The 24,676-nt window shown below is 44.5% G+C and overlaps 1 protein-coding gene across 2 annotated transcripts in view; it reads right to left on the reverse strand.

Moving 5' to 3' along the window:
• PRICKLE2 (prickle planar cell polarity protein 2) overlaps positions 1-23,949 on the reverse strand; it is a 365,950-nt gene extending 342,001 nt beyond the window's left edge. Inside the window, exons 1-2 of one of the 2 annotated variants that reach the window (XM_053298867.1) lie at positions 23,593-23,949; positions 22,833-22,918 (exon numbers count right to left, since the gene is read on the reverse strand). In XM_053298867.1, coding sequence (XP_053154842.1) covers positions 22,833-22,918; positions 23,593-23,634 — 128 coding nt within the window. In that variant the 5' untranslated portion in view covers positions 23,635-23,949. The remainder of the gene's footprint in view (positions 1-22,832; positions 22,919-23,592) is intronic. The other variant, XM_053298866.1, reaches the window with a different exon arrangement.
• Positions 23,950-24,676: the final 727 nt, after the last annotated feature.

Genomic DNA, 24,676 nt, shown 5'->3' on the forward strand with positions numbered 1-24,676 from the left:
ATAATCAAGCATGTATGTTTTATACACTTGGAGTAAATACCTTTGGGGAGGGTAATTTTTTAATTGGGAAAGCAGTGTTAATGGGGAATAGGGTTACATTCTCTTCCACCAACAGTCCCAATCCAAACTGCATCCCCCACAACATGATTACTATTCTTTTTTTTTTTAAAGGCAGGATAGCCTATTTACAGACATTATAGTCAAAGCAAGTGTCATTCTTTGTATCTTACAGATTAAGAATACGCAGGGCACAGAGGATCAGGATCAGAAGACACATTATGTTCACTACAGGGATGTCACCCAAAATGGCTCCCTCCTGTTGAGTGATTTCAGCCTTCGCCATAATATTTTAAACCAACAGCAAGAGGATCTCTGCCACCACACTGAGTCTCTACATCCCTTGTCAAGTGCCCTTCTGGAATCTTACACCACAAATGTATGGGCTCACCGAGACTACACACTCCCTCCTTTTATACCTCCAAAATACCATTGTCAGACTTGTAGAAAACAGTCAGCTTTGTCCTGTAGGACCTTTATGTTATGGACTAGTACAAAAGTATTAAGTCAATGAAAAGAGGGGAGTTGTATATTCATCACCTGAATTTATCCAAGGCTGAATGTCTGTACACATACTTCTCCAAGTGAATCTAGAAAACAGATAGGCTGTAGAAAATGCCATGACAGCCCAAAAGCAAGTAACAGACCCTAGCCTACCAATTCCAATTTGAATGTTCTGTTCCTAAACCTGAGCAAATCCTTATTAGCATCAAATACTGTTTTGCATCACTGTGTTCTTCTGCAGCAAATTACCGACGCCTTCAGATAATCTGGCTCCCATATGTTTAGGCCAGGAAAAGGAAATGGAAGTCACTTTGTTTTCCTGCTTCTGCTACTTCTAGAAAATTTCCTTGCTGATACTCAGCAGGGATGTTTGGAATCTGTGAGCAACAGTATGGGTCTACCATCAGTAGCAGCACTTATAATTCCTGTGTATTGACTATAGGTCCTATTCAGATTATTATTATTATTATTATTATTTTATTACATTTATAAACCGCCCCATCCAGAGGCTCTGGGCGGTGTACAATAACTTTTAAAAAGACATAAAACCCTCAATTAAAACAATGCTAAAACAATATAAAAACAATTCAAAAATAATTAAAACTATTTTAAACCAATTAAAATACTTCTAAAACAACAACACTTTATAAGCCTTGGAAGGCCAGGCCAAATAAATAGGTTTTTAGGGCTCTCTTAAAGGCCAACAGTGAGCCTAAACTGCAGATATCTGCCGGGAGTGCATTCCATAGACCAGGAGCAGCCCGGTTCCGAGTCGCCACCAGACGTACCGGTGGCAACTATTATATTATATTATATTATATTCTCCTCAATGCAGTTTATAAAGATCAGAACAAAGATCAAATTCAGGATTTGAAGAAGTGTATCAGGATCCAAATCACCAATGGATCCTTCCGAGACCTTTGGGCACTTGGCAGTTGCCCATCATCAATATTGACATTCTGATAGCTCTGCCTGGCATACTAAATAGCAGTATCAAAGGGGTGAAGGTTGGAGAGATCTCCCCTTTCCTTTCTAACTCCCACTTGTTGCCACTCCCAGAGCAATTATTATTATTTTTGCATTTATATCCCGCTCTTCCTCCAAGGAGCCCAGAGCGGTGTACTACATACTTTAGTTTCTCTTTCACAACAACTGTGAAGTAGGTTAGGCTGAGAGAGAAGTGACTGTCCCAGAGTCACCCAGCTAGTTTCATGGCTGAATGGGGATTTGAACTCAGGTCTCCCCGGTCCTAGTCCAGCAATCTAACCACCACACCATGCTGGCTCTCTCATGTAATAAGTTATGTAAGCAAGTGAGATGGAAGAAGGCAGTTATATAATTTCCAAGCCAATCCTATTTGAACCTGGGGGGACCTGTCCATATAAGATAATAATAATAATAAGATAATTATATAAAATGAAAGAGCTCCTTCTGTGGGTGATGTATTGGAGCAAAACTGTATCTCATGTTCTTAATACTCTGCTTTGTGATGAACCTGAAAGTATCTTGCATATAGGCAACATAAGAAGCCATTGTCACCAGTGAGATCTCCTGTAATGGAGTATCTACAAACAATTCCTTTGGGTGTATCATTGGTGGGCTGACCAGCCAGGGACAAGTACTGGAACACTGTCACATCAATTTCTCCCGCCATGCCCCTGGAGCAATCCTGCATCAAGGTGGGGGCACTGCAGAGCAATTAAAATGGCACCATACTGATTCTGAAAGAGCACCAGGAAACAGGGGGCCAAGTGGCAGTGCAGGTAATGGTGTCAGCACTGGTGGGTGTCCCAGGAATCAGTCTATCAGCATTTTCTAAGAATGCTGATCCCAGGCCACTCAAACTTGCAGAAGCAGCATTTAGGAGGGCAACATGTACAGCAGTGGGAAGGAAGTGAGAAAGTCCTGTTCCGAAAGTGGAATTCCACTTGTACTTCCCTGGATCCAAACTGTTCACACCAGCTGAGTGACAAAGTGATGTCAAAAGGAAAACAGAACTCACACTAGTTATGGATCTCTGTCAAGTACTCATGGATTCTCCCCATAAAATCTGTCCAATCATCTCTCCTTTCTCTTCAGTTTTAGAGGCTACACAACTCCCATTATTGCATCTCAGCTTCTGCTGGTAAGGCAGTAAGGAACAACTTCCAAGCTGAAGTTACTTCAGGCAACAGACATTCAGCAGCTGACTCCATCGTCTCCCAGCAGACCCACCTTATATTTTAGGGAGATCTCCATTGCAAGATAAGAGCAGAAAGGGAAAATGTTGGCTTACACAAGGGGCAAGGGAATAAATGCTACTTTGCAGATAAGTTGCATGTAATTAAGATAGTCTCACTCTTATCAGATTGATCATAGCCAGTAGGAAACTAGCCCACATTTTCAATATGTAATGTGAATTTTTTTTTGTTTAGTCTAGAAGGGAAGGGATAGGAAATAACATCATATATATATATATATATATATATATATATATATATATATATATATATATATAGTCATTCCACACCAGTCAGTATTGAAATACACAGTGGGTGCTGCTGTTCCTTGAAAGCAATGTTTATTTTTTGCTAAACCACATCCCGCAATATAGAACATGGAGAATGACAGGACCGTCCAATATGGAGAAATAATTCTATTCTCTAATTTAAATACCAGGCAAAGCCTGAGGGACCAAACGTTTACAGGCCAGTGTCAACGTAACCGCCTCTGTTCCAACGTGTTACACCAGCTGTGGATTTGTACAATTGATCTGAAAAGTAATTCAATCAGGCAGCTTTTCAAAGCTTTTAAATCCTTGAAATGTAATCCAGAGTAACTTGTAAGAAGTCAAATATTTTAGACAAACAGAGTCTCCTTGTATTTGCCAAGCACAAAGTATACACCACACCTGCTCCTCTGTGTCTCTCACACAACACTTTTAAAACATTCATTTTTCAACCATTTTGCTGGAATTTGTGCAATACATACAAATAAAATAGTTGTCCCTTTAAAATGCCTACAGAACTCTAACTATTAAGATTGGTAAAATATGAGGCCTATATTTTTGGGGCAGAATCTTTAGACTAATTTTAATCTGAAGCTTCTAAGGAGGGTGGTACAGCAATGGTACACCAAATGTTTTGCATTGCACAAGACACAGATTCCTCAAAAAGGGATTTCAGTGCTCAAGAAGATTTGGCTGGTGCTTATGACAGTCCTGGGTTAGATGAACCACTGGTAGGACTCAGTATACAGGCAGTAGTCAACATTCTTTGATATCAGGGTAGGATGAAGTTCCTTGATTTTGTTTACTATTCAGCAAAGCCTCCAAGTCTTTTTTTAAAATCCAAAGGAATGTGTACACACACACACACACACACACACACACACACACACGGATTGAAGCAAGAAACTCCTGTTATACTAAACGCAAATCTGACAGGTACATATTGCTGGACTGTAGCCATTTGCAATTTACAATTGGTTACATTTGCAATTCTAAAAGAAAAAAAAGCATAACCCTCCAAAGACTTACTCCATGGACTGAATGAACTTCTGTACCCATGGAAAAAAGATGCCTAGATGCCAAACTAAATGCACTCAATTGTAATTTATCCGCAATTATTGAGGATGCAATCTGCAACAGAAGACCAGCATGGGAGAGGGACTCCACAATCCTTTCCCCTGCAGTTGTTTCTCCCCTAAAATTTCTCCATCAGTAACACGAGCAACACTTTTTGCCATGGGGGAAGTGATAGCTGTATCTTTTCTTCCATGAGAGAAAAGCAATTGGGGAAAGCAATTTTCAGGAGAGAAATCATCAAGGGTTATGAATTCTCTGTGCCCCCATGCCTACCAATTTTCTGCTGTAGAGGACAACCTTTTTTGTTATTTAAAAAAAGTCAGAAAAAAATATATGCAACTGAGTGTTTGTTCAGTTCTAACTTTATATACCAAGTTCAAATGCCCAGATTTCAAGACATAAGCCACAGTTCTTTTAGTTCTAAAGCAATTTCATTGAAAATACTTATCTGAATATGACCTCCACACACTTTTCTCTATTTCTCACACTGAAGGTTAAGGCTTCATCCAGAAATAAACTTGCTTTACTTATAATTCAGGTCCCTCCTCTAAGATTAAAAGCTACTTTATAAATCAAATTTAATGAAGCCAATGCAGCTTGAGCAGACCATTCCAAAACATGTTAATCATGAAAGGAACCAAGTGCAAATGTGGGTGTAAAAAAATTATAAAAATACTTGGAGCATATGGTAGCAATACATTCAGATGATTTTTGCTTTTCAAAGCCAGAGACAATTGCTTCATCATTCACTGTTATTCATTCCTTTGCTACTTTGAACCACCACCAAAAAATTGCTAGTTTTTCGTTCTTGGAAAATCTGTACCAGGAGTCAAAGCAAAGACTCAAACAACCCTGCTTAGATATGTGCCTGAGTATTGCTGAAAATCCTCCAGGAAGCATTTGGATCTAAATATTTAGACAATTACTTGTATATAGCTCATAACTAGAGCATCAGAACCCATGGTTCTTTGCAGGGTTTAGAACAAATACAAAACTTGGAGAAGAGCAGACCCATCATTGAAGCAATTATCTTTCTGAAATCAAAGTGGAGGAAGGATGGGAAAGGAAGCAGCAGTTTCCTCAGAGTTGATCTCTCTCTTAGGAACATAGGAAGCTGCCATATACTGAGTAAGATCATAGGTCCATCTTGCTCAGTATTGTCTACACAGACAGGCAGAGGTTTCTCCAAGGTTGCAGGTAGGAATCTCTCTCAGCACTATCTTGGAGATGCCGGGAAGGAATTTGGAACTTTCTGCTCTTCCCAGAGCAGCTCCATCCCCTAAGGGGAATATCTTATAGAGCTCACACTTCTAGTCTCCCATTCATTTGCAACTGGGGTGGATCCTGCTTAGCTAAGGGGACAAGTCATGCTTACTACCCCAGACCAGCTTACCTCTCCTCTTATATACACAAGTCATGCAACTTCGATATACATATCTGACAAATACAACCACCGGTGGTTTTCAGTGAAGTACATAATACCTAAACCAAACCATGCTCTTTCTAGGCTAATTTTTGAAATCCATGAAGAGCAGTTTATTGCTTTGCTTTCCAAACAGTTATACCATTTCAGGTCTCCTACTTTAGCACTGATTCAGTTTACATTCACATTAGCAAACAGAAACATGTAAACTTAGCCATATCTGCCTCCATAAATGCCGATTTTCTTAAACATACTCCAGGTTCGATATTTTATTTATTACACGTTTATCCTGTCCTCCTTTCGGGGAACTCTCGAGTCTGCCCATATTTCCCTTCCAACAACTCTGTAAGGCAGGTAAGGCTGAGAGAGAGTGACTGTCCCAAGGTCACCCAGTGAATGCCGTAACTGAGTGGGGATTTGAACCTGGGTCTTCCCCAGGGTGTGCATGAAACCGTCTGGTCCAGTTCGGTTTGAGGCCGGACCAGCCTCGAATGGAACCGGGCCAGTTCGGTCCAGCCTGCTATCAAACCCCCCCCCCTCCCCGGTCTAGTCCGATCCTGGACCAGTCCATGATTTTTTAAAAAAAATTAAAGTAGATTTTAAGTACCTTTAGCCCCTTTGGGGGGCTTGCTGAAGCCACGGGGGGGGGTCCGCACGGGTTCCTTCTCCCCCCGCTGGCCTTCCTCATCATTGCCACAGCTGGATAACTGAGCATTTTTGGCCCTTTCGGGCCTCTGTACGAGTGCGTGGCCACCATTTTGGCAGCTGTCGCACATGTGCCAATGTCCTCTGCGAGGCCACGGCCTCACAGAGGGCATTGGCGCATGCACAGCAGGCGCCAAAATAGCGGCTGCGCACTCGTACGGAGGCCCGAAAGGGCCAAAAATGCTCAGTCACCTGGCTGTGGCGGGCCGTGGCAGTGATGAGGAAGGCCGGCGGGGGGAGAGGGAACCCGTGCGGACCCCCACACGACTTCAGCAAGCCCCCCTGAAGGGGCTAAAGGTACTTAAAATCATACCATGTACAATTTTACAAACTATTCTACCATTATACAAATCTCTATCATGTCCCCATTTGTTCATTTTGTTGAACTCAAAAGCCTCAGATGATTTAGCTTTTCCTTACAAAGGAGATTTCCAGAATCCACTCTAGTATACTTTAATTAAAAAAAAAAAACCGCGGACTGGCCGGACCGGACCCAGTGGTCAGGTTCTGATCCGACTGAACCGGGGGGTGGTTCGGTTTGACCCCAAACCCCCAAACCCCTGGATCGGACCGCCGGACTGGTCCGCACATCCCTACTCAGGTCCTCATCAGACACATTAACCATTACACCATGCTGGATATCATGATCATTATTGAGAACTGAGAGCTCTCAGTTCATACCATGCATTGTGCATGCCAATGCAAGCAGGAGCTAAACAGGACCATTACAATCCTCTCTTCCCCAAAGTCTACATCTAAAACTCTTACAGGTGCTTCAAAACAGCTGAGTAAATCTATCCTACGACAGCAGGTTTGGGTAGCAACTTTGAAATGGACTTTGTTCCATTGCTTTAACCCTATACGCCTCCACCATGATCCTGTTCAGCAGAGGTCTCTGATCCAGCTGCTATTCACCTCAGGGGGAGAAATCCCATTCTAGCAGCCATATGCTAAACTGTAAGGCTATTCTCACAACCACTCGAAAACGGCCTAAGGGAGCCCAGCCTGCTTTTGAGGGGTCGTGTACTAGCCTGTTTAATTCCCCCTCCTCTAAAACAAAGTTTAGAGGAGGGGGAATTTCCTGTTTTCCTGATCGTGAGGAGAACCCCAACTGTGAGGCAAAAACAAGCCTCTCGGCATTAGGGGGTCTCCCCAGAATGCCGTGTGTACTTGTTCAGGGCATCCTGGGACTTCCAGGAGCCAGGTGGCCCTCGATCCCCACCACCCCTTCAGCCGCCGCCCCTACCAGCTCCCCACCACCCCTACCGGCTATCTGGCAACCCAGGGAGGGTGGCGTGCTCGTGTGCGGGGAGAGCGGGCCAAGCCCACTTTCTCTGCCAAACCCTCCTCGGCTCTCCACACCGCTCATGTGGAGAGCTGTTGTGATTACCTATCTCTATCACATCAGATTGCAGGCTGGGGGCTCATATGACTGAACACTGTTCCATTTTTAAAAATTCTGCTTATTAAACTAGATGTCTAGATGAGTTCTAGCCTAGTCATCTGCTTGATAGTATGTACATAGAGAAATATGTATGAGCATACTAATTAAAATTCAGATGTATAAAAAGTTTGACATTTTGCACTTGCAATTCCAAATTTTGACAATTTAAAACATGTAAGTTTCAGGCTACAACTCCAATACTGTAGTAACTTTGCACATGCATGCTCAGATACATATGAAATCCACCCAAGAACCACCCAAGACCACTCAATCAAAATCAATTTTCAAAATGTACACTGAAATTCTGAATTCTGCATAGAAATTTCATATTTAATTAAATTTAGATTAAGCTATGTGTAGTCAAAACTGAGAATGCAGTGCTGAAGTCAGCTCTCTGCAATTCCAGTATCCTGCTTACAAGAGGCATTGCAATTGCTTCCAACTTCAGTCACATTCCCAATTGCTTTATTAAACAAGAAGCAAAAATTAGTACCCAAGGACTACAATGAAGTTTGCTTAACTGCCATTGTGTAGTGACTAAGATGCCTTTATGAAGCAATAGACCAGTCTTCTTATGGCAACACCAGACAATAGAAAGCTTGCAATTCACAGAATGAAGCTGTAGAGATGATCACCATCCAGGTAGAATGAGAAGCAAAGGAAGCTGTCTCAGTAAAGTGTATGGTTGTGGGTGTGTGTGTGGGAAGAACTCATGAAGCAGAACACTAATGTGATTTTTACACTTGCCAGTCAGGAGTCCTCCTCAGTGTCACCCTGATATTTTAAGCTACTGCAAAGAAGGAAAAATAACTATGGCAACAAAATTTCCAGCAAGAGACTTGAGCAACATACGCAATAGGGATTATGCACATGCACACAAATGGATAAAAAATATGCATCATTCTGTTCATTCACTAGATTACTTCACAGTTTGTACTAAAGCAGTGGTACATTTAACTTTAAATGATGTCCATTTGAATAGGCTCTCTTTAATCAAAAGCTTCAAGGAGGCAAATGCAGCTTGCCTCACTCTTCCGGCTGGAAACCATTTGTTGTCCTTAAAGGTTTAGATATTCATCCTAATTGCATTAAGTACAGACTGTAAATGCCCTTCCTCATTCTTTCTTTAGACAACTGCTTTTTTTTGTGACGAGGATGGCATTATGCAAAGGCACTCCTAATAGCCATTCAGTCACCTAACTCCAGTGACAGCTTTATTTAAGGGACAAAGCTTGTTAACACGCTGAATGGTGGGCAGTTTAATGTAATGCAGATCTGGTTAGAAAACAGCAACCAGTCTTGAAGAGTTAGCAGGATTTCACTTCAGCAATAATGCTATCTTTTTCAAGTACCAACTGATATTAAATATTCAAAGAGTAACTTATCTGTTAAAAATGCAAAACTGTATGGCATAAGACTGCTTCCCCTCACCTCAGTGTTTCCACAGATTAACATTTCAACACCTTACAGATCTCCATTGCAGTTTGTCTTTAAAAAATATATATTTAAAGAACCACATGTTTTTACAGTAAGATTATATACAAGAAGAACTTGGCTATTAGGGATATGCAAGATGTTTCTTTCAAGTTCAAAACAGAATGCCCTTAAAATAAAGGGCTATTTCAAGCTCGACCCGATTTTGATGGAAATGTTTCCTGTTTCGAGCACCATTTTGGAGGCCTCTTCTCCTACTTGCTGCTTTGTTTTCTGGCACTGGCTTCCAGTTGGCTTGTGATCTTGCTTCTTGGTTGGCTTGTTGTCATACAAATCAAGTGTTGTTATGGGCAACTGTCCCTCCATTGGCTGTGGGGAGGCCAAAGAAGGAATTTCAAAATGTATGTAAGGGGACTCTGGGAGGCAGAGAGACCTTAGTGTGTATACTTATCTGTCTCCCTGTGTTATTTTTTTCTTTTTTAATTTGCAGTGCCAACAACTGCTTTTATTTTATTTTCCTTTTTAATTGTACCAACAGCCCCAGTGGCTTTAACTGGGTGCTGCTTTCTAGCTTCTCTGTGTGCACAACACTGCTATAGATAGCACTATGTGGCACACACAGCATAAATAAACCACCCCACACCCCTTTTATAAATGCCTGCTTTAGATATTTATATTCCCCCATCCCCGCCCCTGGTCACACAGATGGCCAATGCACATGCACAGCAGCTTCCAAAGTGGCCACTGTCAGTGCAAAGAAGCCCAAAACAGGCAGAAAATGGCCAAAACCAGGCCTAAAACTGCCTGAACTGGGCCAATTTGAGACTGAGGAAAGGTCAGCTGGGGGAGGGGGAACTGCCAGAAACCCCTGCTGCGGCAGTGCCCCCGCCCCCCGAGGCGGTATGTTTGTTAAAAAATATTTTCATTAGAACCCCTGGACTGGCTTGAATTTGAGCTGAACCGTGGGGTCTCTTTGGAGGAAAGGGGCAAAATCGAACATGCCTGGTTCTGTTCAGACCCGAACTGAACTGGACATAGTGGTTTCATGCACACCCCTAAAACCTCAGTCTGAGACTGAGGAGCAGGAGGAAGATATTCTACTTCCTGTTCCTGGACCTTCTCAGCCCCAGACCAAGGGTGGTGGTGGTGGTGGCCCACTGGAGTAACCAGTAGCCCCAGTACCACCACCATGGAAATGGGGCCAGACCACCTCCAAAGGCAGCATGGTGTGGGACAACCTTGGAACCACTGTGGGATCATAGTGACCTGCTCTCTACATCCAGGGAACAGGTAAGCAGGGAGAAGACCCCTAAGCATCTTTTGACACTATTCTTCAGCACCCATGCCAGAATCACCAGGGGGCCCCTGCGCCTGCTAGCAGTAATAGGCCTAGTCTGCCCTTGACTAGCAGCAGCAAGGCCTGACACCAGCGTGCACTTCACTGCTGATCTGTGGACCAGCTGCAGTGGGCTGCACACTGCTTTCCTGTCCCTCACAGTGCACTGGTGGGGGCAGGAGACCTCTGCTGCTGCTGGCGTGACCAGCCCCTCCCATGCAGCAAAGCACAGGAGGGCTCTGCTGCATGCAGAAGTGGTGGATGCTAACCACATGGCAGATAGGCTGTGGTAGCCATGGATCACTAGTTGGAGGTATGGCTGACCAGGCAGCCAAACCTTCAGCGAGGGTTCATGGTGACTGACAATCGGGGTTTAACAATCGCTTTAAATGTGGCCCCTTGGTATGCAGAGGAGTTACGGGGTCTGGAGCAGCAAGGTAGGCGACTGGAGCGCTAGTGGAGGAGAACTCGGCTTGAACGTGACAGGACACAGCACAGAGCCCATTTGAAGGTTTATGCGGAGGCAGTGCGTGTGGCAAAAAACCAATTCTGGTCTGCGCGCATTGCTTCTGCGGATTTGTGTCTGGCAGAGCTGTCCTGGGTTGTGAGGAGTTTGATTCAGGCTCCTTCCAATTCAAACCAATCCCCGGGGGACTTTGTTCTGCTGTGATGCTTTTAGTGGGTTCTTTGCAGACAAAATCTCCTGTATTCGGGCTGACTTGGACTCCACTGTTTCTGCAGAGTCTATTAAGGTGGTGTCCAGCAATCCTTCTTGCAGTTTTAGATTGGATCAGTTTCAATCTGTGATGCCTGATGATGTGAACAAGCTGCTTAGCGCGGTGCGACCTACCACTTGTTCTCTGGATCCTTGCCCGACTTGGCTGCTTTTATCTATCAGGGAGATTGTTGGGGATGGCTTAGTTAATATCATTAACTCATCGCTGAGGGAGGGTAGGATGCCTCCTTGTTTGAAGGAGGCAATGATTAGACAACTTCTTAAGAAGCCTTCCCTAGATCCCTCAGTAATGGACAGTTATAGGCCGGTCTCCAATCTCCCATGGTTGGGCAAGGTGATTGAGAGAGTGGTGACCAACCAGCTCCAGGCGGTTTTGGAGGAAACCAATTATCTAGACCCATTTCAAACTGGATTTAGAGCAGGATATAGTGTTGAGTCTGCCTTGGTCAGCCTGATGGATGACCTTTGCCAGGGAATCGACAGAGGGAGTGTAACTCTGTTGGTTCTTTTGGATCTCTCGGCGGTGTTCGATTCCATCGACCATGGTATCTTCTGGATCGCCTGGGGGAACTGGGGATAGGAGACATTGCTTTGCAGTGGTTCTGGTCCTATCTCTCAGGCAGATTCCAGATGGTGGAGCTTGGTGACAGTTCCTCTTTAAAATGGGAGCTATTATATGGAGTCCCTCAGGGCTCCATTCTGTCACCAGTGCTTTTTAATATTTACATGAAACTGCTGGGCGAGGTCATCAGGAGATTTGGTGCAGGGTGTTATCAATATGCTGATGACACCCAAATCTATTTCTCCTTATCATCATCATCATCATCATCATCATCTGAAAATGGCATTCCTGACTTCTTAAAAGAAAAGACTTTTATTTTTTGCCAGGCTTTTGCCCTGTAGTTCATTTTTCTGTTCTTTGGTAGTTACATTAGTTTTTTTAATAATTTTTAATTATTACTGTAATGTAATTTTTAATTTTGCCTGTTTGCATGTTGTTGTGCACCACCCAAAGACTTCGGAGTGGGTGGTATATTAAATGCCTAAAATAAAATAAAATAAAATAAAATAAAATAAAAAAGATTCACTCCCTAAATGCCTATCTACAGGCAGTAATGGCCTGGATGAGGGATAACAAATTGAAGCTCAATCCAAGCAAGATGGAGGTCCTCATTGTGGGGGATCAGAATTTAAGGGATGAGTTAGCTCTTCCTGTGCTGGATGGGGTTACACTCCCCAAGAAAGAACAGGTATGCAGCTTGGGAGTGCTCTTGGATCCAGGCCTCACCCTGGTATCTCGGGTGGAGGCTATGGCCAGGAGTGCTATCAGCTTTGGTTGATTCGACAGCTGCGTCCATTCCTTGAAGAGAACAATCTCAAAACAGTGGTGCATCAGCCGGTAACCTCTAGGCTCGACTACTGCAATGCACTCTACATGGGGCTGCCTTTGTACTTAATTTGGAAACTTTAGTTAGTTCAAAATGCGGCAGCCAGATTGGTCTCTGGGATAACCCGGAGAGATCATATTATGCCTGTCTTAAAACAGCTGCACTGGCTGCTGATATGTTTCCGGGCAAAATACAACATGCTGGTTATTACCTTTAAAGCTCTGAATGGCTTGGGTCTGGGTTACCTTAGAGAGCACCTTCTTCAGTATGATCCCCATCGCTCACTAAGGTCAACTGGAGAGGTCCGTCTCCAGTTACCACCAGTACATCTGGTGGCGACTCGGAACCGGGCCTTTTCTGCAGCTGCTCCTGGTCTATGGAATGCACTCCCAGCAGATATCCGCAGTTTAGGCTTGCTGTCAGCCTTTAAGAGAGCCCTAAAAACTTATTTGTTAGGCCTGGTCTTCCAAGGCTTGTTTTTTTTTTTTTTTTAAGTATTTTAATTGGTTTTAAATGGTTTTAATCATTTTTGAATTGTTTTTATATTGTGGGTTTTATGTCTTTTTAAAAGGTTGTTGTACACCACCCAGAGCCTCTGGATGGGGCAGTTTAGAAATGTAAATAAAATAAAATAAAACAAAGTCTGAACATAGTGAGGGCAGCCAAGCAGATTCAGCTTGTGTTTAGCCATTGTATGGTGCACACTCTAAACCTGGCCATGCAGGATGCTCTGGACCTTTCTGGTGAGGCATCCCTGCTGAAGGCTCTGAGCACCAGCCTGCTGCTGCCATGGCTGCTCTTGTGGAGAGATGCTGCAGGATAGTAGCTTACTTCCACCGGAGTGAAAAGGGTAGGCAGATGCTCAAGGAGAGGCAGCTTGAGCTCAGCCTACCAGAACACCTGATCAGTGTTCCCTCTAGCAGGGATTCCCAGATGTTGTTGATTACAACTCCCAGAATTCCCATTTGCAATGCCTTTTGCTAGGCGATTTTGAGAGTTGTAGTCAACAACATATGAAAATTCCTGTTAGAGGGAACACTGCACCTGATCCCTCAGGATGTTCTGACCCAGTGGAACTCCATCTGCAGGAGCAAGAGCCTGGTAAGAAGGCATGGCTTGGAAGTGTGCGATCTATCCACCCAGCACTGGCCACTCATTTCTGAGGTTTTCTTGGCACTCCAACCATTTTTTGTTGCCATGTACAGCTTGTGTGCCAAGACAGCAAGGCAGAACCAGGCTTTCCCTGTGCTCTTCTCCTCAAGAAGATGATGAGTGAGCTCCAGTCCATACTGACCACTGAGGAAGCAATCGGCTTGGCAAGTTTGCTGAGGACTGGAGTGATAGGTTGGCTCACTACACCCTTGGGTGCATCAGCAGCACATGTTTTGTCTGACCTATGTGAACCAAGGATAAAGGGCAAAGTGGTCACCCCTGACCAGCTGCCCAAGTGGAGGGCCTTCCTGGTTGAAGAGGCTAGACAAGCCCAGGAGAGGAAGTTGGGGTGCAACCAGGAGGATGGTGCTGGAGCACCTATTGCAAGTGTGTAGTCCACACCTAGCAGCAGTATCACTGCCGCTTCCCGATCCAGCGGCATGGTGTCCCTACAGAGCCAAGCGAGCCGGTAGTTCTGCCTCCGCGTTCTACCTGGTGGTTCACAGAGGGCTACCTGCAGTACCTGCATGAGCTGGTGGCAGGCCAGGAGATGGAGCCGATCCAGTTTTGGACAATGCATCGCCAAGTCTGGCTGGACTTGTCAACGGTTGCCAGATGGTTCCTCTCATGCATGGTGAACAGCGTCCAAAGCAAGAGGGTGTTCCCCATGGCCAGGGATGTGATGACACCCCATTGCTCATGTTTAACTTTCCCCCTAACCCCCAAAGGATCTTATGAGGGTTTGGTGAAAGGTTAAAAATGTTTAAAATCACCCGCCTGCCCATTTCTTTTGTGGGCTGGGTGGTAGGTAGCACCCATCATGCCCTACCACCCAATCTACTTTGGTGTTCCTAGGAGCTACCCATGGGGAACAATGGGGTGTTTTGTGTTTTCCATTGTTTCCTATGGCTGAATAACTTGCAATGTTTCTAGTCTGTTCTGTTGAAACAGCTGACTCGGCTACTTTTTTGATGAAACTTTTTTTAAATTCTGAATTTCATTTCAAGCTCAAAATGAAACACAAAATCAATTTTGTTGCCATACATAGTAGCTATATAGGGCCATCTAGGCCAACATCTTGGGTCCCAAAGCAGCTAATCAAATGACTCCAGCAAGCCCATAAACAGGGTACAAAGACAATAGCCTCCTCATGCTGTCACCCCACACCCTAACAACTGGCAACCCAAGATACCCTATTACTAGAGGTTCTATTTAGCCATAATGGTTAAACAGCCATGAGAAGATCTATACATCTAATCCCCTTTAAAGTCATCTATGCTAGAAACCATTACTGGACCTTGTGGCAGCAAATTCCATAAATGCAGTGAAGAAATACTTCCTATTGTCTGTCCTGTATCTACTACCAATCAGTTTTGTTGGATGACACCTGGTCCTAGTATTATATGAGAGAAAGAGAGTGTGCTATCCATTTTATCTAATCATCCATAATTTTATACACCTGTATCATATCCCTCCTCCCCCAATCATTGTTTATGATGACTGGAAATTGTAAGCAATAGGAATGAGCTGCTGCTTCATAACCATGTATTCAGATATCCTGACACACACTAAAGAGATGGCAAATACAGTTTTTAAAATAAGGAGCCTTTCAGGAGGCATAGATCAAGCTGTTAATGTAAAGCACTTTTAAATTAATGGCACAGAATGAGAAATGAGGGGTGCTGCCAAGCTATCGGTTTTTCAAATTTACAGCATACTAATTTAGTAAGCCTGACACTCACGAGCCAAACAGAGACTGCAGCAATCCTCATGTTGATCACTATCTAGTCCAAATGGCAGCCTGAGGGTAGCCAAATCATTGTGCATGGTAAAATTGGGGAGGAGAGCTGGTCTTGTGGTAGCAAGCATGACTTGTCCCCTTAGCTAAGCAGGGTCTGCCCCAGTTGCATTTGAATGGGAGACTAGAAGTGTGTGCACTGCAAGATATTACCCTCAGGGGATGGAAACGCTCTGGGAAGAGCAGAAGGTTCCAAGTTCCCTCCCTGGCTTCTCCAAGATAGGGCTGAGAGAGATTCCTGCCTGCAACCTTGGAGAAGCCACTGCCAGTCTGTGAAGACAATACTGATCTAGATAGACCAATGGTCTGACTCAGTATATGGCAGCTTCCTATGTTCCTATGTACCAATCCAGAACCGTAGGGAAGACCTATCACACAGTAGCAGAGTATCTGCTTTTGCATGCACCGGGTTCCAGGTTCAATACCTAGGTTCTCTAGTTAAAATGACCAAGGCTAGGAAAGACTTCTGTCTGAAATGCTGGATAGCTCCTATAAGTCAGAGCAGACAGTACTGAGCTTGACAGAGAAATGGTCTGACAAGACAGCTTCAAATGCATCCCAATAGTCTGAAGTGATCACTGATGCATGGCATTAGTTTGGAGAGTCCATGCAATTGAGCTGGTTCATAAGGGAGGTAGCTTAACAACTTTATGTCCTCAACAATGAGCCACCATGAAGCTAAATCACTATGGCACCATACAGACTTGGTGTAATGTTTGAACTGGCTCTCCACTGACAATATGGACACCAAGAGAAGAATTGCTTGGGTGCACACATGCTTAAGAGAACACTTTATTCTCTACATGTTCTCTAAGGTCCACAGAGAATGCTCTCTTAACAACATCATCTGCATATCACATCTGGACAGCAACAGTACAGAAGTTGTCAGTGACTATCCCATAATAACAATGTAAACTCCTCACCAAAGCCTGAGCCCTTAAGCCCATTCTCACAACTGGAGAATGGGCTCGGATGGGGCCAGGGGAGGAAGCCACAAAAAGCTTACCTCCCCCACAGACGATCCTGTCCATGTCGCTGGGTGGCTGGATACGACTGCTGGTTTCGTCTGGGTGGACAGACGATTGCTGGCTTCTGCCGGAAGCAGGGAGGTTTGTGAGCCAGGAGGCCCCCAGAGCTTCCATAATGCACCAAGCGAGTGTGTGGTACATTATGGGGAGCCTACCGATGCCGGTCGGGAGGCTTCTTGTGTGTAGGTTCGATGTGAAGTTACACAGCACCAACACATGGGCATTTAGTCCACTTTTGGGGTGTCCTCACACCCAAAACCCAGGCTAAGCAGCAGACTCCCTAACCACGCTTGCTGCCGCAAACCACATGGCTCCCAGCAGTACACACGTGAACTGAAAACTTGGCTGGGCTTCCAGGTACAAGGTACAAGGACTGGAGGTTGAACATTTGCTATATTCCCATTCAGCCATAAAAACTAGCTGGGTGACTCTGGGCCAGTCACTTTTCTCTCAGCCTAACCTACTTCACAGGGTTGTTGTGAAAAGAGAAACTCAAGTATGTAGTACACCGCTCTGGGCTCCTTGGAGGAAGAGCGGGATATAAACATTATTATTATTATTATTATTATTATTATTATTATTATTATTGAAAGGCTGTGGCAGAAAAAGACCAAAATAATCCCAGTGGTCATTGGCGCCCTGGGTGCAGTTCCAAAAGGCCTTGAAGAGCACCTCAACACCATAGGGGCCACAGAAATCACCATCAGCCAATTACAAAAAGCAGCTTTACTGGGAACAGCCTATATTCTGCGACGATATCTATAACAACTGACAATAAAATTCTGGCATCCCAGGTCCTTGGGAAGGACTCGATGTCTGGATAAAACAAACCAGTCAATAACACCTGTCTGACTGTGTAAACAAGAAATAATAATATTTCAACCTTGGACTTCTGTTCTATACTATAATATTGCTGTTAATCTATTTTCATCTGTAGAGACAACAGTTCTTGAACTGTACTTGGGAGTGATATAAAAGGTAATTTAAGGAAAGAACAATTCCTACACATGCTGTAAAACAAACGCAACAGGCTTAAAAACAAAGGAATCCAAATTTGCACACTCAAACATATGTTTAATCACATAAAATGATACTTTAATCACAGAACATGTTTGGTATAACACATTTGTTTGTTTATTTGTTTGTGAGGTATTTCCTGCAGTGAAGGATTGTGGATTTTTAAAAACTGTCAATCAAAGCAGCCTCTGTTTCTCAGGAAAGGGACTTTTAAATGCACCCTTTGATCTTTTACCCAAAGCAAATTTTGCCAGGTTAATAAAATGGCTGCACAGATCATGCCTTTTTAAAAAAAAATCACTACTAATTAGGAAACATAAGGTTCCACATAACGATAATAAATGCACAAAGCTTGCATCAGCAACTGCAATGAATTGCTTTCTGAATGTACTAAGGGCTTAGAAACTCTAGTCTCCCTAAGGTATCTTCTAAATTCCCATCTTTGAAGCCCCAAGTCCAATTTACATTTAACAGCAAAACTGAACACTTAAAAGATTATGAGGGAGAAAAAATAAAAGCTTAAGAACCCCAGTGGTTAATTGATCTAGCCTTGTTTCCTTAAGCTGTGCATTCCCTTGAAAGCGATTGTTTTCTCTAAGCTTTATCAAGCATTTATACATAGCTGAACAGATTTTGTCACTTCTCTCATAAATGTACAGGAAACCAAATTATGATGAAAACCAAAGCAGGCTGTAAAGAGCTCCACAAGAATCTCTTTAAACTGGGTGAAGCTCTACAAAATGACAAATAGAAGCAAGTGTTACATTGATGCGCCTTGAGACAACAGACCCCTCTCTCGCACACACACTTGCGCTCTCTCTCGCTCTCTCAGGATTATAAAATGGTGTACAGCATGGATTCTCAAACTTGGGTCTCTAGATGTTATTGGGCTACAAGGGGAGTTGATCAAGATTACAGTCAAGCAATGTCTGTAGAGCCAGGTCTGAGAACCTCTGGTACACAGGAAGTAAACAGAAATATTTCTCCATCCAGCAGAACTCGGGATCACCCAAGGAAACAGAGGAGCAGTAGATTCAGAACCGACAGGCAAAAGTACTTCTTCACACAATACATAACTAATATTTGGAATTTGCTTCCACAAAATGTAATCAAAGGCATTGATGCCTTTCACCACCCTAACCATGATATTTGTATTGAACTTCCAGATTCAGAATGTACAGCTCCAAGTGCCAAATCCTGGGGGACAAGTAACAGTGAAGGACTATCTTGCCTTCAAGCCTTGCTTGTGGGTTCCTGGAAGCATCTGGTTGGCCACTGTGCTAGACTTCAGGGACCTTTTGCCTGATCCAGCATGGCTTTGCCTATATTCTTATGCCTCTTTCACATTCATGTGAAAAGTAAAATCACAAGGAAGTCTTTCATACTGCTTGTAAGACATCTGCAATAGCAGTATACCACCTTCTCCCTAACCTCTTCATTATTTTTCCACAAAGCCTTATTTATTTAAAAAAAACTTGACCCACTGGAAAGTGTGTGGGGAAACCCTGAAACATCCTTCTTACAGTCAGTGTACTCTCTTCTCAACCCCCTATATGTTTACTAAACATGGTTGGGGGGTGGGGGGGGTGAGACCATACCTTCTGTCCCCGCCTCCTGATGTAAGCACACCCACCAGCAACACATTCAGCTTTCAGGAGAAAGTGTGCTTACTCACATACTCTATTTGAGTGGGAACTGAACTGGCCCTTTTCTCATGAAAGCTGAACATGAGGCCACAGAGGTAAGGGGGGCAGAGAGGACTGGTGTGTCTAAACTTGTATTTATCTGCCACACTAAGCAACACAGTCCAACACACTGTGGCACTACTGAGGGATGTACTACAAGCTCATCTTTATGCATTTCCATAGTTCTGTATAAGAGCAAATAAGCTAGTACAGTGCTATAACCACTAACGAACAAAACCAAGATCCAGCAGACCTGGCATCTTCACATTATAGTTTAAAGGTCTTCCCTGTGTGACTTTTTCAGAGATTAGACATGCCTGTAAATTCTACACAATAGCAAGTACAACAACCTTGAGAGAAGCACACGGGTCTCCTATAGGTCTCTAAACCTTTCATTTACTGGGTCTCATCTGTGGACTACAGGAGAATTAATGATAGGCCACCAGGCTGCCAGTAGTGGATAGCATCAGTTTAACACACACACACACACACACACACACACACACACACACAGGAAGGGGGTAGAAAAGCAACAGGTTGTGTGTTCTCCTCAGGTACATGGACTGTATCTGGTTACTACCACCAATAATCAAATGTACTTGCATGTCATTATGCTAATACATACTAAATGCTCTCAACATTCTGTACTACCCTAACGCCTTGTTCACACATGCATATCAATCACTTGATATCATCAACCCATAGTTTACTTAGATCAGAATATAAGTCTACAGATATTGCCTTATATCACCTCGAAACATAGTGCTTTTCAATAGACTGTCCACACCTTCAGTTATCGGCAATCCAATGTACAATAATCAAGTTTTGTAAATGCATAAGGCTATGCACATGACCATTGTGCAGGAACGCGGAAAGGCTGTGCCAAACTTCCCTTCCCTCAGATAACTGGTCAATGGTAGGAAGCACAGATCACACTCCACACTCTGGGACAATGTGGAGATATCCTCCAGATATCCAAAGAGTGTGGTGCATTGGGGGAAAAACCCCAGGAATCAGGCGTTCTAGACGCCAACTCTGTGCATGCTCGGGTTGCATGCAGCATGAACAGCCACATAATCCCAGCGCTGGGGTTGAAAGTAGGGTTGGGCAGGCAGGCAGTGCCAGGATCCGTGCAGATCCCAATGCTATAAACAAGCAGCCTAGCCCAGGCTGGCCTGCCCTAAGCTAGGCTATGCTGTTCATGTGGATAGCCTTTGTGTGTGAACCAGGCCAGAACAGGACAGAACAGTGAGAGTATTACTACACAATCCACTGAGTGATGTCAGATGGAAGCAAATGAGGAACAGAAGTACATCAGAGGTATAACTGGTATAATTTTACCCCCCAGAGGATTATAACTAAGTCCATGTATAAGCAGTCGCTTAGGGCTGGTTCTTACAATCCACCAAATGTTGGGTGGCAGAGTGAAGAGAAGGGGTGTGCATTCCCAATTTCTGGTCGTTTGTAAGGTGAAAAGGACCAAGAAGTGATCATGTGGGAGGGGGTCATGGTGTAGTGAACAGGTGCAGACAACCAAAATCGGCAATCTTAGATCTGAAGTAGAGAGGCTGATGTTGGTTGCTCACTGTGAACAACCATGATGGATCCCTCTCATATGATCACTTCCTGTTACTTTTCACCTCCCAGGAAGCATGCGCCGCCGCCGCCTCCTCCTCCTCCTCATCCTCCTCCTCCCACCCAAAACTTGGTGGCATAACATCATAGCTAGTTTGTGAGAACCAGTAGTTATCATGAAGCACAAACAAGCTTTTCACATTTACATTGACTTCTTTTTTAATTTACTTCTATTCTGATGCTGCTACGAGTGTTATAGCTTTGTATGAATTATTTCCTAATGTTTTAATTGTATTTATGTTACATTGCTTTTGAAGTGTTAATCACTCTGAATATAATTTGAATATGATTTTTAATAAAAAGCCAGATAAAAAATAAATAATATGAAAGAATAATAATATACGCCTCTTAATGACCCAATGCTGACTACACATCTTATATGTGAAGAAGTGCAAGTCATGAGAACATGAGTGCTCATGTTCCAATATTTTAAAGGTCAAAGACTGTACTTTCACACATTACACAAATGCAAAGCTGAAATTGCCAATGAATGTGCGCTCAGCAGTGAACTGCAGCAAATTATGGCTTCCTGACAAAATACATGTGTTTGTCACATACTTACATTTTTTCGCTGCATAACTAGGATGTTTTACAGCCTAAAAATAATGTGTGGCACGATCCTGTGGGTCCCACCAGTTAAATCCAGAGAATAGCCATGAAATACATCACTCATGTCTTATTTGAATGGCTTCTACTTGACTTAGAAGAGAAACACAGCTACTGTCATTCTCGGTTGTAGTCATAGGAAAGGAACAGGCAACCACAATTACAAGCCCCAAACACATACACTAAAATATACTTGGATGCAGTGTTCCCTCTAACAGGGATTCCCAGATGTTGTTGACTACAACTCCCAGAATCCCCCTTGCAATGATTTAGGGATTATGGGAGTTGTAGTCAACAACATCTGGGAATCCCTGTTAGAGGGAACACTGTTTGGATGCCACAAAGACCTCATTTTATTAGATCTGATATTGCAAAGGATTACAATGGAACTAGCCCTAGGGAAATCTGAATTATATGTCAGGAGCACACCCTGCAATTGCATGCCATCACTTCTACATTCAGAAGGTTTATAGCAGGATGTAAAACTGAGCTCATGATGGCTAATTTGAGAGATCCATTGACTGGTCTCAGGGATGTAGCTTGGGGAGAGGGAGTCGGTGTTCACTTCGCCCCTCCCCTGGCAGCAACTCAGAGTGAGGAAGATAATGAAGAAAATAGGGAGGGGTGGAGCTGGGGGGCCAGGTTCTTTGAACCCATCTGCTCAATTATAGCTAAACCCCTGCCTGGTGTAATCCAGGCAGGTGAGAATTCATAACCAGAGAGGTTTTAGGAATCTCAGGTGACTACTTCTTGCAGCTCTGGCTATAGTAGTCTTACAGACTTTGTAGTGGTTTCCCATTAGAGAGCTTGCTTTTTTAGGAGGACAAGATGTTGCTAATAAAAGGAAGAAAATACAATATTTGTGAATGGTGAAGTCAAAGGCATTTCTCAAAACATCAGAAGTTGCAAGGTGTGGACTTTTCTCATGAATTATACAGTAAAAACAAACAAACCGGAAGTTAATGTCTTGGCAGCAAAAAAACAACACACCAAAACATTCTGAGACATTAAAGCTATAAGAATGACATTTGGTAGATTAATTTTGAAACATGGGACAAACAGGCTGTAGGGAAGGCTGGGAAAGGATTGTGAAAAGGTAGATGAGGATAAGGCTGGATGGTCAGAGACAGGAAATAACTTCACAAACCCAATCAAGAAGTACTCTGATATAGTGGAGAGAGGAGGGGATCACTTTTCACACACACCCCGCACATGCACACACACACACCACACACTGCTTATGTTTTTCATTGAACATACACTGTGTGACTTTCATTGTTTACACAACTCCTTGGGGTGTGACATTTTCATTTCCTTACCTCCATTTATGAAGCACAAAGCCTGGACACTGGTCACCACATCTGTTGCAAGGCTGCTGCCTTTCCAGCTCACCCAAGGCAGTCAGCTTTATTCATTGAAGGAAAAGAAAAGAGACCACATGAAAACAATATGCTCTCTCTCCTGCAAGAATGAAACCCAACCATGTTATTTGTACATCAACTGATCCTTACCCATTGACAAAAAGAAGGAATGGACCCAATTTGTCATCTGAGTGGTTTAACCCCACAAATTTAACAAACTGCTTTATTAGGCAAGGTCGGTCTCCCTCCTAAGAAGAGGGATGTAAGAAGGACTCTCTTAGCATCTGTAGGTGTCCAGCGAGTAGCAAGCTAACATAATTCGATTTTCTGTTTGGACAAAGAGAGCAGCAAATCACGGTGCTTTGACCTATCTATGGATGGTGTTTGTAGCTGGAACTGGAAGTGGTGGACTGAGGACAGCGGGGCGTGTGTATGTACGTGTGTCCTCCTAGCCAGATGCTGATCTGACACAATGCTTGTAAAAATAAAAATAAAAATTGGCGGGGGGCGGAGGTGCCAGGCAGTTTTGAGTGCTCTCGCCGGAGCACAGTTGAAAGAGGCGATCACCGAGGCGCACCGGGGCATTCCCATCCCCACCCCAGCCAGACGACCCACTTTGACCCGCGGCGCATTCAGCCTCCGGCCGGGCTGGGTGGCTCTACGCGAGGTCCTCAGGGCGAAGCGGGATTCGGGGCGGGGGGCGGGAAGAAGCACTCACCGATCTGCTGGAGAAGCGCTTGCGAGAGCTTCGGCTGAACATGGTAGCAGCAGCGGCTCGCCACGGGCGAAGGGCGAGCTGGTTGGCCGGCCGTCCGGCCGCTCTCGCCCCCGGCGTCCCGGCCCCCCGCTCTGTCTTGCTTCTACACAGCCGCGTGCAAGGGGGAGACGGCAAAGGAGCAACGCGAAGCTGCCCCTGGCAGCAAGGAAGACGCGGCCGCGCTCTGCAGCTGGTCGAGCCGGCTTGGGGCGAGCTCCGCTTTCGCTTCCGACTCTCCCGTTTCTGTCGCACGCGCGCACACACACCCCGCGGGCGGGCAGGCTGCCCCCTCCTCTCGCAGCCCTGCCTGCCGCCTCCCAGGTTGGCTCCCAGCTGCCTTCTCACCTCACGTGTCCCTCGCAGCACCCCTTGGGGCAGGGGGTGCTGCTGCCACACGCCCCCCGCGCTACGTACTCTAGGACTTCATTCACAGCTTGCTCTCGCGCCCTTGTACATCCTCACAGCACCCCGCTCCTTAGAGGGGGAGAAGGTCACCTCATGTTCTTTCTCCCTTTCTTTTCAGCCTGCCCTTCCTTCAAGGAGCCCAGGCTCACTGGTCTGCTCTTTCTACTCCCCTCAGCTTTAGCCTTCCAGCCCTTTGGGATAAGTTAGGCGCAGAAGGAGCCACTCGCCTGGCCCAAGGCTGAGGGCATTTGAACCTGGGGCCGCCTCAACAGTCATGGTCTGATACTCCAAGCACCTGCATTGGGTTTATGCACAAGCATTAGTCATGCGGTAGAACCTGGACCCACCCTGGACTCTGATACCTCATCATACCCTCTAATGTTTCTCCAGTGAAAACAGGGGTACTCTTGACACCCTGTCCCTTGTACACATTGCTAAGGCTCTGCTTTGCTTGCTGCCCTCATTTATTTTTCCAGTTGCTGCCCTGAAGTCTTTGTAAAGCCATGAGACCTACACATAATTATAAACAACCCCTGAGGCTGTTATAAACAACCCCAACCCCACGCAGCCTTACCCAGGCTAGAGACACCCAGCCTGAGTTAGGCTGAGAGTAAGAACCGCCCTGATCCCAGTGGGCCAG

The sequence above is a fragment of the Hemicordylus capensis genome, chromosome 2, assembly GCF_027244095.1.
Source record: "Hemicordylus capensis ecotype Gifberg chromosome 2, rHemCap1.1.pri, whole genome shotgun sequence".
Classification (NCBI taxonomy): domain Eukaryota; kingdom Metazoa; phylum Chordata; class Lepidosauria; order Squamata; family Cordylidae; genus Hemicordylus; species Hemicordylus capensis.